The 14,542-nt window shown below is 42.0% G+C and overlaps 1 protein-coding gene across 1 annotated transcript in view; it reads left to right on the forward strand.

The window, feature by feature from the left end:
• Positions 1 to 452: 452 nt before the first annotated feature.
• HYOU1 (hypoxia up-regulated 1) overlaps positions 453 to 14,542 on the forward strand; it is a 74,257-nt gene continuing 60,167 nt past the window's right edge. The window contains exons 1-2 of the mRNA XM_063943472.1: positions 453 to 629; positions 1,472 to 1,576. Coding sequence (XP_063799542.1) covers positions 1,504 to 1,576 — 73 coding nt within the window. The 5' untranslated portion in view covers positions 453 to 629; positions 1,472 to 1,503. The remainder of the gene's footprint in view (positions 630 to 1,471; positions 1,577 to 14,542) is intronic.

The raw sequence follows: 14,542 nt of genomic DNA on the forward strand, positions 1-14,542 counted from the left end.
ACGCGCGCCTTCAGCGTATGCTGTTCCTTTATTAAGTATGGGAGAGAGGGCGCAAATTTTTAGTTTGCAGGGAGGCGCCAGACACCCTAGCACCGGCCCTGCTTCCCAGCTATCTCTGTGATTGAACTGGCCATTCAGCCCTTCTGGCATTTGCCATACGTGCCAGATGGACAGTCCAGCCCTGGTTGGGACATTAGAACCACTGACAATGTAGCTATCATTTACCTAGCACCCTCTATAAACGGCTAGAAGCTGAGGCACACGTCACCTGCCCCTAATCTGCTGCTGCTACCATCACCTGTCACTACTACACCAAGGACACGCCGGAGATCTGATTCTGATGAAAGAAAGAAGAAACTCATTGCGTGACGTCACGGGGTCGTGGACCAATCCTCGCTTCTCGGAACGTGGACCAATGAGAACGGGGACCTAGAATAATCCCCGGAGGCCCATTGGCTAGTTCCCCGCGCTCGGCTGACGCTGCAGCTGCCGGCACAGCGTCCAATCAGCGGGCGCCGCGTTCCGGCCTGTGCGCGAGAGACCTGCCGCCGCCGCTTCACCCGCAGCGCGAGAGTCAGAGACAGGCAGCGCACACAGCGGGCACGGAGCACCGGGAGGGGCGGACACAGGTGAGAGACGCGTGGTGACAGGAGCCCCACGCTGCAAGGAGGCAGCAGTTCGGTGTAGTGCAGGTGTACGCCGGTGTGTTATAGTGGTGGCTTGAATGGCTCTGACACACGCCGTAGCGTGTATATACGGGGTATGGAGGCTGCCTGGTTATCTATTACATCATGTCAGAGTTCTCTCTGAGGTGTGCAGTGGGTGGCACCGGGGCATGCAATGGGCACAGGGGTGTGGGCATTTGTGGGGCTCAGGTAAGGGTATGTGTGGGGCACACTGAGTGGCACATGGGTATGTGTGAGACATGTGTGGTGCACAGTGGGTTTGCATGGAGCTCAGAGGTGTGGTTATGTATGGGGCACAGGGGTGTGGACATATGAGACACAGGTGTGGGGCACAGTAGGTGCCACGTGGATATGTGTGGGCTATAGGTGTGGTTGTGTGTGCACAGGGGTGTGGGCCACAGTGGCACATGAGTATGTGTAGGGCACAGGGGAGTGGGCATTCATGAGGCATAGAGGTGAGGGGCACAGGGGAGTGGGCATTCATGAGGCATAGAGGTGAGGGGCACAGTGGGTGGCACATGGGCATGTGTTGGGGGCTCAGGGGTGTGTGTGGGGCACAGTGGGTGGCACATGGGCATGTGTTGGGGGCACAGGGATGTGTGTATGCGTGGGGCACAGTTTGTACTATTCATGGAGGCAGGGTCATGATAGAAGGGGTAAAACTGGGCAAGGAATACACGTGAACGCCACGTGGGGATGTGTGTCTTTAACTGCACTTTATGAGCTGGGATTTGTGGTGATCTAATAAGTAGGTTTGTGTAATCCATGTTGTGTTCTCCCTGCAGCTGTGTATAGTGTGTGAAGAGCTACCTGGACAATGGGGCTTTCAACACGGATTGCCATATTACTGCTGCCGTTCTGCCTGCTGGCATTCCTGGCCACCCACACAGGTGAGACAGGGGTTACAATAGTCTGGGTTACCCCGGCATACATTTTATTGCAACATCAGTAGTCTGTTGCTAGGGCTAATCTGTGTTATGCAGCGGCAAAATAAAGTGTTGCATTTAGCATTGCTATTGTAGGGAGGGATGTGGGGCCTTCTGTTATAGTGCATCTTTTACATTTCCATACATCCCTGTACAATCTATATAATCCTTGCCCAACTCTCTAATCTGGGATTTTCTTCCCCAGTGGTGTGATTTCTCCTACATTTCAGTGTTCCTTTCTTTGTACTGTGTTTTCATTTAGAAAACCTATTGTAGTGTTAAGCACATAGAAATGAATGTAAAAAGCTCAGGAGTATGTAGGCCAATCCCGGGCTGTTTTTTTCAATCCCGGGATTCGGGATTGAAAAACAGTCAATCCCGGGATTGCAGTAGGGACCAGTAAAGGTTGTAGGTAGCGGTGCGGGAGGCAGGGAGGGTGTAGGTAGCGGTGCGGGAGGTAGGTAGTGGTGCGGGACGGAGGATGTAGGTAGCGGCGCAGGAGGGTTGGTAGCGGCGCGGGAGGGTGGGTGTAGGTAATAACACTTAATATTAGGCGGGCGGCAGCCATGGACACACTGAACGTGGCGGCATTTCAAATGAAGCGCCGGCCGCCAGACAACCAGAACTGGCAGACCGGCAGCCAATCAGGGAAGCGGCAGCAGCAGTCGCTCCTGATTGGCTGCGGCAGCTTCCCTGATTGGCTGCCGGTACGCCAGCTCTGATTGGCTGGCGGCCGGCGCTACATTTGAAGTGCCGTCGCGTTCAGCTTGTCCATGGCTGCCGCCCGCCTAATAGTGTTATTACTTACACCCACCCTCCCGCGCCGCTGCCAACCCTCCCGCACATGCGCACTGTAATCCCTTGCAGTGAGGAGTCCGTGCTATAACGGCCCTACGCACGGACTCCTCACTGCAGGGGGAGCCGTGATCAGCAGCAGCAATTCTAAGTGATCGAGCGGCTTGGATCGACCGAATCCGGAGACACCGCGGCCAGCAGCGGTGACTTATAGCGATCAGCGCTTTAGATACTACAATCCGGTACTCCCCACACCTTCTCCCCCTTTCTCTTTTCCCCATCACGGACGGACATTTGGTTTCCGGTGGCGCATCCGGACCCTGTAAGGCAATTTAGCACCAAGGTCCGCCTAACGCCACATACGGCTTCTCAAGTTGCCATCCGCTTTTCTCTTTTTCTCACGGCACAGCCCACGATCCTACTCTCATCTGTCCTCCGCTCATTTGATGAGGTCAGACAGCAGATGGGATCAGTGAACTGGAGTGCCTACTATCCTTTTTTTAGCTTTCACTTGTTTGGGAATTTTCAATGTATTTATTCTATTGCAATAGGTATCAACCTCTTTGAACAGTATGGCAATGTGTAACCAATGTGGATATATTAATACCTGAGATCTCATTTATTCTGTGCTCACAAAGATATGTACCAAAATCATTCTCTAATAGCAACATTATCTATTAGGAACAATTTAGGTGTGGGCAATTGCAGCTTAAATTTAACCTTGCTCTAAAGAACAAGAGATTTATTGATCTCAGCCCTCATATTATAAATTGATAGCACTAATTTAATTTGTTCCCTGTCTATTATTTTTTCTCTCATTTCGGACTCTGGCTCTGGCCCAAGTGGCGTATTTAGACCCTGCAAGGCTCATAAGCATCAGGGCCCATCTACCACCACGACGGGGTCTTCAGCCAGTGTGCCTATCTCTCTTATCTCCACGGCACAGTCGACGGTCCCACTCTCATCTTTCCTCCGCTCTTGGATGAGGTCAGACAGCAGATGGGATCAGTTTACTAGAGTGTCTATATTTATTTTCTTTACTTTTCTCGTTATATCACAATATAATTTGCCTATATGCAGTTATGTGAATCCAGAATACAGTTATTTACCAGTAGTATAGGATCTGTATTGAATATTGTTACCTGTTACCTTTTTTCCAAATGTTATCATGTGTTGATTGATTCACGTGGTTTTGCTACATTGTGACTAGAATTTGGCCCTAACATAAGGTAGCTGCCTAGGCACCTGCATCTGTCCTACACACTATTGGATACAAAATGTGTCAGGTTCTTGCTTAAGAACACATAAAAAGGATACATATGAACTAACAAATGCAGATGAGGTGCCCAGCATAGTCAAATCGCAACCATGTATTCTTTATTCACTAACACAGATATGGATAGCATTTTTGTTTAATTTCTATGGTAAAGGTATCAGTCTTTCATGCACAAGTTCTACTGAAGTGTGGGGAGAAGCCTATCCTAAGAAGATAATTAGCATCACTCACACCGCTTGGTAAAATCCAGACACATATAATTGGTCTGAATTTAAAGTTCTAATACCTAAACACTAATGAATTTTTTGATTATATGTGAGTAAATAAATATCACTACTGCTGCTTATCTGAAAGTCTGATAGATTACTATCATTGCCTTTTCATTATTTTCTGAGCAAAATACATAATTTTAAAATGACAGTATTTGCTCCCACTTATAGATTTTTACCACTGTTAATAAGGGGATTCACCAATTGATATTTATAGCATACCCCTTTCATTTTTTAGTCAAGTACTGAATAATAAAAGCTAAGTTTTAATCATTATAAATTTTTCACTAATTCATATATGTTATTGGTTTTGCTCCCAAATACTTTTGTAGGTTAACTACACCTATGGAGGGAAAGGAAAGATGAAATAAATCCTTTTTGGGAGCACTCTTATTTGAAAATTATAACAATAATAAATCATAATGTACAATGAGATGATGTGAAAATGAATAATCTAAAACTTAACATTTATTCTGTTCCTTAAAATATCGACCTGTACGGTCCGAAATAATTATAGGAAGGTGAAAATATAGATTAAAATAGTGAGAGTGAGCAGCATAGAACTGCTCCACCAGTGTTTTTCAATTGAAAATATAGGTGATCATCTTGGTGATATCCACAGTGCCTGGTATTCCTGAGTGGTCCCCCTTCAGAGTACTAGCCAGGTCTATCCTATCAGCTTCCGAGGTTGAAGATCGGGCTACTTTCAGGATAGTACGACCTTGAATAGTAAAGATGACATATGAAGGAAGAAAGAACCCACTTCTGCTGTCTGTACTCTGCCTGCTACTGCCTGCTACGTGTCACTGGAAAAATTGGCCCCAGGCTTTTCCAGATGAGAGTGTTGGAAAAGAGAGCCATGAGCTGTCTTAAAGTGGACTAAGATTATATACGGAAATTTTCTTCCACTTTAAATGGGAGAAAGAAGAGAAAAAGAAACACTTCTGCTTTCTGTTATGACAGCAAAATGTACGCTGAAGAGGGCAAAGCCCTTGCCAGCACTGCTGTCAACCAGATGAGAGTGATGAAAAAAAGGTAAAGGTAAAGCTCAAATAGAATGTTTAGGATAATTATAACTAAATAGTATGGAAGACAACAATAAATAGGCTGATGTTTCTGAGTGAGGAACTAATGTTCACACACTAATTAATTCAGTTGTATTTCCTAGGTATTGGTCATTCAACAAATAATAGTAATCCAGTTGGATAATCAAACAGGAGTAACAATATCTGTGGGGATGAACAAGCTCTTATTCACCTATAACGCATTTAAATGGTGGATCATTTGTAAAACTCTGGTCTCTCACATAAAAATGAAACAATGTTGCAGAAAAAATCCTCAAACATTTGGTCTGCAGAATTAATTCAAAGAATTCATTGATCAGATGCAATAAACCTGTGTCAATTCAACATGAAGATATATATATATATATATATATATATATATATATATATATATATATATATATACACATATATACACACACACACACACACACACACACACATCCTTAATTGTGCTCGTTGAATAGCACAGTATTGCAGAAGATATATCATCAGAAATAATTAGGCTAATTGATTCAAAAATTCATTTATCTTCGGATGGACAGATTATAGATTAGATCTATACAGATTCTGACACATTAAAAATGCTAATCAATAGTATGAACAATTCAATATAAATGTATCCATATATATGTATCCTTAATTGTGTTCATGAAGTAGCACCTCATTGCTAAAGGTATGTCATCAGAGATCATTAGGCCAATTAATTCAAAAACTCATTCATCAGATCGTAAGTTAGGTCTGTAAGGATTCTGACACTTTTAGAATACTAATCAATAGTGTAAACAGTCCTGAAAGAGCTTTTTGAAAAGAAAACTGCAACATGTGTAACACGTATAATAAAGCACCTCAATAGTAATTAAGGGATATGTGTAAATAAGCATAAATCCCAGATGGTAATCCTTAGCGTGAAGTATGGGAGGCGGGAGGGGGGAGCAGGGACAAATACAGCCGTGTATGAGCACTAGATGGTGACAGACATTACATTACCGGTTGCCGCTCCAAACCAGTTTGGATGCCGGCGTTTGTCAGTCTCCTCCGCTGCTTCGGCGTGGCCTGCTTCCGATCGGCCTCACACACCTCTCACATACACAGAGGTGCAGCGGCTGCCCGAACCAAGGAGGGGGGGCGTGACCGCACGACGTCCTTGATGACGTCAGTTCCTACGTACGTTTCACCGCTGGGCTTGTTCACGGGAGCCTCAATCCCACAAGCCCAGCCGTGAATTTATAAAGGAATACGTAAATGATCAAATGGTAATTGGAATCAATCCACTTAATCAGATGAAGTCTTTTCAGTTCATATGTAGTTTACAATCCGAATGATTCCAAAATAATGAATAACATTGCGCTAGATTTCATCTATATATTTAGTACAAAAATCTAAAAAATTAATCCACCCAAGTTGATTGGTAAATTAGTGTAGCAGTTGAATTGACGGACAAATCTAATTTAATTCATGATGTAATTAGACCGAAAAGCCAGGGAAGAGAAGTATTTCCTCATTAGAAAAAAATAATTAACTCTGATAGAGCAGCAAAAACCATATATATACAAAGATGTATATAGGAGGAGATTTTATATGCATGAATAGGACTACACAAAATGAGTGTCAAAGTGAATAGCTCTATAAAGATACTAAAAGAAGAAGGCATATATATGTATATGGGCATAGATCTGACACAAAAATTCATAGATTTAAATTTGAGCCAAGCAAAAAATTGAAAATATGAAATTGATTTATTTACAACAGCTGATTTTATATTTGTGGAGACTTAGATCTATGCCCATATACATATATATGCCTTCTTCTTTTAGTATCTTTATAGAGCTATTCACTTTGACACTCATTTTGTGTAGTGCTATTCATGCATGATTATTATATAAAATCTCCTCCTATATACATCTTTGTATATATATATGGTTTTTGCTGCTCTATCAGAGTTAATTAATTTTTTCTAATGAGGAAATACTTCTCTTCCCTGGCTTTTCGGTCTAATTACATCATGAATTAAATTAGATTTGTCTGTCAATTCAACTGCTACACTAATTTACCAATCAACTTGGGTGGATTCATTTTAGATTTTTGTACTAAATATATAGATGAAATCTAGCGCAATGTTATTCATTATTTTGGAATCATTCGGATTGTAAACTACATATGAACTGAAAAGACTTCATCTGATTAAGTGGATTGATTCCAATTACCATTTGATCATTTACGTATTCCTTTATAAATTCACGGCTGGGCTTGTGGGATTGAGGCTCCCGTGAACAAGCCCAGCGGTGAAACGTACGTAGGGACTGACGTCATCAAGGACGTCGTGCGGTCACGCCCCCCCTCCTTGGTTCGGGCAGCCGCTGCACCTCTGTGTATGTGAGAGGCGTGTGAGGCCGATCGGAAGCAGGCCACGCCGAAGCAGCGTAGGAGACTGACAAACGCCGGCATCCAAACTGGTTTGAAGCGGCGACCGGTAATGTAATGTCTGTCACCATCTAGTGCTCATACACGGCTGTATTTGTCCCTGCTCCCTCCTCCCATACTTCACGCTAAGGATTACCATCTGGGATTTATGCTTATTTACACATATCCCTTTATTACTATTGAGGTGCTTTATTATACGTGTTACACATGTTGCAGTTTTCTTTGCAAAAAGCTCTTTCAGGGCTGTTTACACTATTGATTAGTATTCTAAAAGTGTCAGAATCCTTACAGACCTAAGTTACGATCTGATGAATGAGTTTTTGAATTAATTGGCCTAATGATCTCTGATGACATACCTTTAGCAATGAGGTGCTACTTAATGAACACTTAAGGGATACATATATATGGATACCTTTTATATTGAATTGTTCATACTATTGATTAGCATTTTTAATGTTAGAATCTGTATAGATCTAATCTATAATCTGTCCATCCGAAGATTGATTCAAAAATTAATTTATCAGCCTAATTATTTCTGATATATCTTCTGCAATACTGTGCTATTCAACGAGCACAATTAAGGATATTTGTATATATATATATATATATATGTGGATATCTTCATGTTGAATTGACACAGGTTTATTGCATCTGATCAATGAATTCTTTGAATTAATTCTGCAGACCAAATGTTTGAGGATTTTTTCTGCAACATTGTTTCATTTTTATGTGAGACCAGAGTTTTACAAATGATCCACCATTTAAATGTGTTATAGGTTTATAAGAGCTTGTTCATCCCCACAGATATTGTTACTCCTGTTTGATTATCCAACTGGATTACTATTATTTGTTGAATGACCAATACCTAGGAAATACAACTGAATTAATTAGTGTGTGAACATTAGTTCCTCACTCAGAAACATCAGCCTATTTATTGTTGTCTTCCATACTATTTAGTTATAATTATCCTAAACATTCTATTTGAGCTGTACCTTTCCCTTTTTTTCATCACTCTCTCATCTGGTTGACAGCAGTGCTGGCAAGGGCTTTGCCCTCTTCAGCGTACATTTTGCTGTCACAACAGAAAGCAGAAGTGTTTTTCTCTTCTTTCTCCCATTTAAAGTGGAAGAAAATTTCCGTATTTAATCTTAGTCCACTTTAAGACAGCTCATGGCACTCTTTTCCAACACTCTCTCATCTGGAAAAGCCTGGGGCCAATTTTTCCAGTGACGCGTAGCAGGCAGAGTACAGACAGCAGAAGTGGGTTCTTTCTTCCTTCATATATCATCTTTACTATTCAAGGTCGTACTATCCTGAAAGTAGCCCGATCTTCAACCTCGGAAGCTGATAGGATAGACCTGCCTAGTACTCTGAAGGGGGACCACTCAGGAATACCAGGCACTGTGGATATCGCCAAGATGATCACCTATATTTTCAATTGAAAAACACTGGTGGAGCAGTTCTATGCTGCTCACTCTCACTATTTTAATCTATATTTTCACCCTCCTATAATTATTTCGGACCGTACAGGTCGATATTTTAAGGAACAGAATAAATGTTAAGTTTTTGATTATTCATTTTCACATCATCTCATTGTACATTATGATTTATTATTGTTATAATTTTCAAATAAGAGTGCTCCCAAAAAGGATTTATTTTGTCTTTCCTTTCCCTCCATATGTATAAATACAGAACATCCCTGAATATCAGTAAGCAAAAATGGAAAGTGTAGAAGAGTCGGTAGGTTTTTATGGGTGTGGTATGAAGGGTCAACCACACTTAGGTCGACAGTATCTAGATCAGGCCTGGCCAACCTGTGGCTCTCCAGCTGTTGTAAAACTACAAGTTCCATCATGCGTTGCCACAGTTTTGCTATTAAGGAATGCTAAAACCGTTGCAGGGCATGCTGGGATGTGTAGTTTCACAACATCTGGAGAGCCACAGGTTGGCCAGGCCTGATCTAGATCAACCAAAATTGGTCGACAGGTCAAAATGTCGATGTGAGTTTTTTTTTTTTTTTTTTTTTTTTAAAGTTGTTAGTGACCGGGAACCCGAATTAGTGCACCGTGTTTCTTCGCTTCGCTCGCCATGCTTCGGGCAGGGTGCCTCGCTCGACACAGGTTACTATTCGCAATCGTAGGCCTTGTGTATCGTTAAGTATGAAAAAGTAAAAAAAAAAAAAATTGTGAAACACTCATGTCGACCTAGAGACCCTGTCACCGGTTTTTATTTAGTTCTTGTTTTTCTGATGCCTTCAACATATTGCGGAAAGCACTGTGTAATTATTAGAGGCTGACCTGTAAGCACAGTCCAGCTTGGGATTTCTGTGCATAGGAGTGCATGAACGTTACTGCAGTTGACAGAGCAGGTGGCATTTTCTCACCAATATCCAGGCAGTGTTCCTGTCCCCTGTTGATCAGACAGGATGTTTGATGTAAGTGGCAGCTGTACAGCACTAGGTCAATGTTTACATAGCTAATGATTCGCATGGTTAAGATTGTTGGGGAAAGTAATAGAAAAGTAAGGTTTTACAGGCCACATGTTAAAAGGTTTCTTTAACCCTTTCACTGCGGAGTGTGACGTGTCATCTGCATATACCTTAAAACTGGTGAGGACAAGAAGCCCTCTCGTTATATGAAGCTAAGGAGCAAAAAGAAAATAAAACTAATTTACAGTATTTTTTCCCATCCTTTTGTAGCCAAAGCTGGAGTTCACTGATGCGGATATGGAGTGACGACGTTGCACGTCACTCTTGTATTTAAAATAAAAAAATATAGGATGTTTTTTCATTTACTCTATTTTCCCAACCATAGAACTTTCATGGTTGGTTTTGCCTTGTGTTCAGTGTGATCCCCAGGCAGTAAAAGTAAAGAATCATTGCTCCCCCTGGCTTCCAACAAATAATGGGCACCCATATTATAAAGTGGGCTGGGGATTCCCCTATTAGAATGATGGGGCTACTTAGTACTTATTGTCTTTTCACCTGTGAGAAAGATGATTGTTATTCTCTAATTAAAAAAAAAAAAAAAAAATTAAATAAAAGGTATAATTTGTTTGATTTTGTATCCAGTGTTTATAGAAATGTGAGTGTGAAGTTGTAATGACAGTTTTGCTGTCAGTGTCTATTGAAGTGGATAGTACTGTGCTACAGTATTATGGCTACGCACATCAGACCGTTACAGTACCCCAAACACAACGGTTACAGTGGAATGTTTTCTGGTTGTCTTTTTTTATTGATTTCATTAAGCATGAGATAATCCGGGTAAGAAGGTTTGCTTCATCATACATTTCTACGCTCAAGGTATTTGAATTGCAAATGACTTTGCTGAGCTGACACTGAAGTATAGTGAAGGCAAGGCAACACATGCACACATTTAAAGTGGATCCAAATGTGCTTTTTAGGCTCCGTTCGACTTTTAAGCCACCTATGATATTTGGCGGTTTGTGGCACATAATGGCTACTAAAGTGCTCATCTTTTTTACAAGGAGAAATCTCTTATGCCTTAGTGCGTATAAATGCTAGCCAGGTATGCTACGTGTGCACACAAGTATAAAAATACCCCCACAGTTTAAATGTGATACTCTGAATTTCATTATTGGCTTATATAGCTATGTGGCATATAATAAAAAAACAAAGCTCTTACGATGACAAAAATACCTTCTTTATCAAGTACTATGACACATGTCTGGGAATGTTAAGATATTTCCTGTTGTTATTCCCCACATACCCCATGTAGAAAACAAGCCAAATGTAACTGGAGAAAAATGTTGCTGTCAAGGATTATTGATTTACATGCTGGTATGGGAAAAACAGAGCATGGACCACGGTGGAAGAAAATGGTGCATGGATCATTCCATAACAAGTGAGATCAGGGTAGGGGTGCCCTCTCCTGCGGTAGATGGGCACCTCCAAACACACAGCAGCCAGGAAAACAGCGCACCATTCCTGGGTTTTTTTGTGTTTTCTAGCCGTGGCTAGTTTTATTGTGCAATACATAAAACAATAAATAAATCCTAGCACATCTGGGCACTAACTAAACATAATAGATGCCCACTTAGGGTGGTAAGACCTAATGTCCCTACCACAAACAGGCATATGCACAGTACTTACAGACAGTGAATGACCGTGTCTAATAACAGGCCTGTTTCCACAGGTAGAGAGACCCTGAGCCAAGCCCTGACACTGCTTTTTATCAGCCTCTTACAGGGGCAGACACTAATTAGCCTGTTTTCAGACTGGAGGCCAAAAGACCCAAAGTGGTCCTTTTGGGTTGGGTACTCACTTCTCTTTCACATCCACACCCCAGGATCCTTTATCCGGCTTTTACCAAAAGCCAAAAAACTCTCAGCAGAGCAACCACAAACACCTTCCTGGGGCTTTAAAATAGAGAAGAAACCTGGGGCTAACATATCTCCCAATTATCACTTTACCAGTGCTTCTATCACACAAGATATCAGGGTTTTTTTCTGCTTTGTTTAATGCTTTGCGTTGCAGTAGAACAAAGCAACCAATAATCAATCCGCAATGTGTTGGTTCTGACACCCTTCCCTGTGTGTTTTGTAGAATGTAGCTGATGGAAACTGAAATAATAGCTGCACACAGTGGAAATAACATTGTCCTGTCCTTTTTATTTTATGGGTCCTCGGATGCCTGTAACTTTCTAAGCAGAACAGCGACTTTTTTTATGAAACTGCTTCTTCATTGTCGAGGCCCCTCCCTCATACACTGACTCATACAAACAGAGCAACGGGGACTGGACCTCGACAACACCTGTAGCAGCTTGCCCAAAACCTAGCCTTGGGCAGGGGAGGGGTCTTGAACTGTGATGGACCATATTTCTGCCTATTTTCTTTATGGGCGAACTCCCTTTCGGTAGAGTTCTTCTATAAAGAGCTTGTGTAACTGATCCTTAATTTACAGGTGCAGTCTCTTTTTTTATTAAAGAACTCGTGCACATATCTTTATTATCTGTTGTAACCCATTCTTTAAAATCTAGCTTCCATTAGAGTAGAAGCGCAACAATAAGAGACCTTTCCACCTAGAGCACAATTGTAATGTGCAAGGTGGGACCTGTGTAATAACGGACTGTGCTGCTGCCTCTCATTTTGCCAAGGATAGATGTTTTTACATAGCAGTTGGGTTGCAGTGCATGCATCTGCCTTGCAAATACGTGACTTTGCATTGTTGGACAAGTCAATGGGGCAGATGTATTAACCCGGAGAAGGCATAAGGAAGTGATTAAACCAGTGATAAATGCAAGGGGATAAATGCGCCAGCCAATAAACTCCAATATGTAAATGAACAGTTAGGAGCTGATTGGCTGGTGTGTTTATCACCTTGCATTTATCACTGGTTTATCACTTCCTTATGCCTTCTCCGGGTTAATACGTCTGCCCCAATGTGCGATAAGCCTACTGGGCTGAGGTTGGAGAATACGCAGAAATTGAATGTACTCCGTGTGCGCCACACAATTTTAATAGTGAGCACTGTTTATTTACCTCTCTCCACTCCAATCTATCCTCAATGCTGCTGCCCGGCTCATCTTCCTCACCAAACGCACTACGTCTACCTCCCCTCTCCTACAGGCCCTCCACTGGCTTCCCTTCCCTTTCAGAATCCAATTCAAACTTCTCACACTCGCTTACAAAGCTCTCACCCACTCCTCTCCCATCTACATATCTGACCTTATCTCCCTTTACTCTCCCACCCGTCCTCTTCGCTCTGCTAATGCATGCCGACTCTCCTGTCTTCTGATTACTTCCTCCCACTCCTATCTCCAAGATTTTTCACATGCTGCTCCCTTTCTCTGGAATTCTTTACCTCTCCCCCTCAGACTCTCCACCTCTCTACAAAACTTCAAACGGGCTCTTAAGACCCATTTCTTTACCAAACCTAGCCAAATATCAACCTAACCCTCTGTTCCATGCTCTCTATGTACCCCATCTGTGTCACCCCTGTCTGTCTACCCCTCCCCTTAGAATGTAAGCTCTCACGAGTAGGGCCCTCTTCCCTCATGTGCTTATACTTTTCTTAATTTAACAATCCTCAACTGCCCAGATCCCGCAGTTTTTTGGCCACCTGGAACTTATCTCTATGTTTACTGGTGTAGTTATGCTTAGTTGCCCTGTACTTGTCCTATATTGTCTTCAACTGTAAGTCACTGTTTTCCTGTTTTGATTATGTGCATATGTACTCTGTAATTGGGCGCTGCGGAACCCTTGTGGCGCCATATAAATAAAGGATAATAATAATAATTGGCTATACCATTTAATGGTTTTTATTTATTTTTTTTTAAACCGTTTTTTATTTCCCACATTTTGTTTATTTTTGTGTAGTGGGAATAATAAGCTTATTGGGAGTGTGCCATTTTTCTGTGATGCCCCTTAGTATCTGTGTATGCTCGCACAATACAGCAAGTAATAGCCATGCTGATTACTGTGTGACTGCATGTTACTGAAACCTAACCGGCAAGACTACTGTGGAACCTTTGAAGTCCACCCGTCCTCCGTAATTGAAATGTTTTATGAAGCATGAAGATAAAAGGTGCGATTCAGCAGCAGCAGCCTCACCCGTGCAGCTGCAATAAGAGAACCGTGCCGCAGGAACACTGAGCCCCCCCGCCAATTTTAGAAATGAGTCCCCAGTCCTCAAAACTGGGTAAAATACGCACTGTAGCATGTTTTTGCGATCATTGGATTCGTGTATTAACAGGGTTGTTAAAACACGAATATGTGCTGCCAGTGGGACTAATTGAATAGCCCCAGGTGATCAGTTAGCCTGGGGTAAAATACCGTGGCTAATTGAATCCCCCCCAAGCATAATTACGCAATTGCTGAATTGTTAGAGCACGTAAAGGCAAATTTGGGTATTGGAACTTTATACATACGTTGCTGAGACAAATAATATCTAATGATGGTTAGTGTTACGTGGACTATAAATCTTCCAATAACTCTGAGAACATCTGTTCCTTATTAGTGTCATTGTTTTTTATGTTTGCTCCATTATTTTGTTTCTGCCCTGTCTATTTTTAATCATGGACTGTTCACGGAAGTGGCAGAACCACATATTACTGGCATCCATCCAGCCCTTGGCACCATATGA

The sequence above is a fragment of the Pseudophryne corroboree genome, chromosome 10 (genome assembly GCF_028390025.1).
Source record: "Pseudophryne corroboree isolate aPseCor3 chromosome 10, aPseCor3.hap2, whole genome shotgun sequence".
NCBI classification, from domain to species: Eukaryota; Metazoa; Chordata; class Amphibia; order Anura; family Myobatrachidae; genus Pseudophryne; species Pseudophryne corroboree.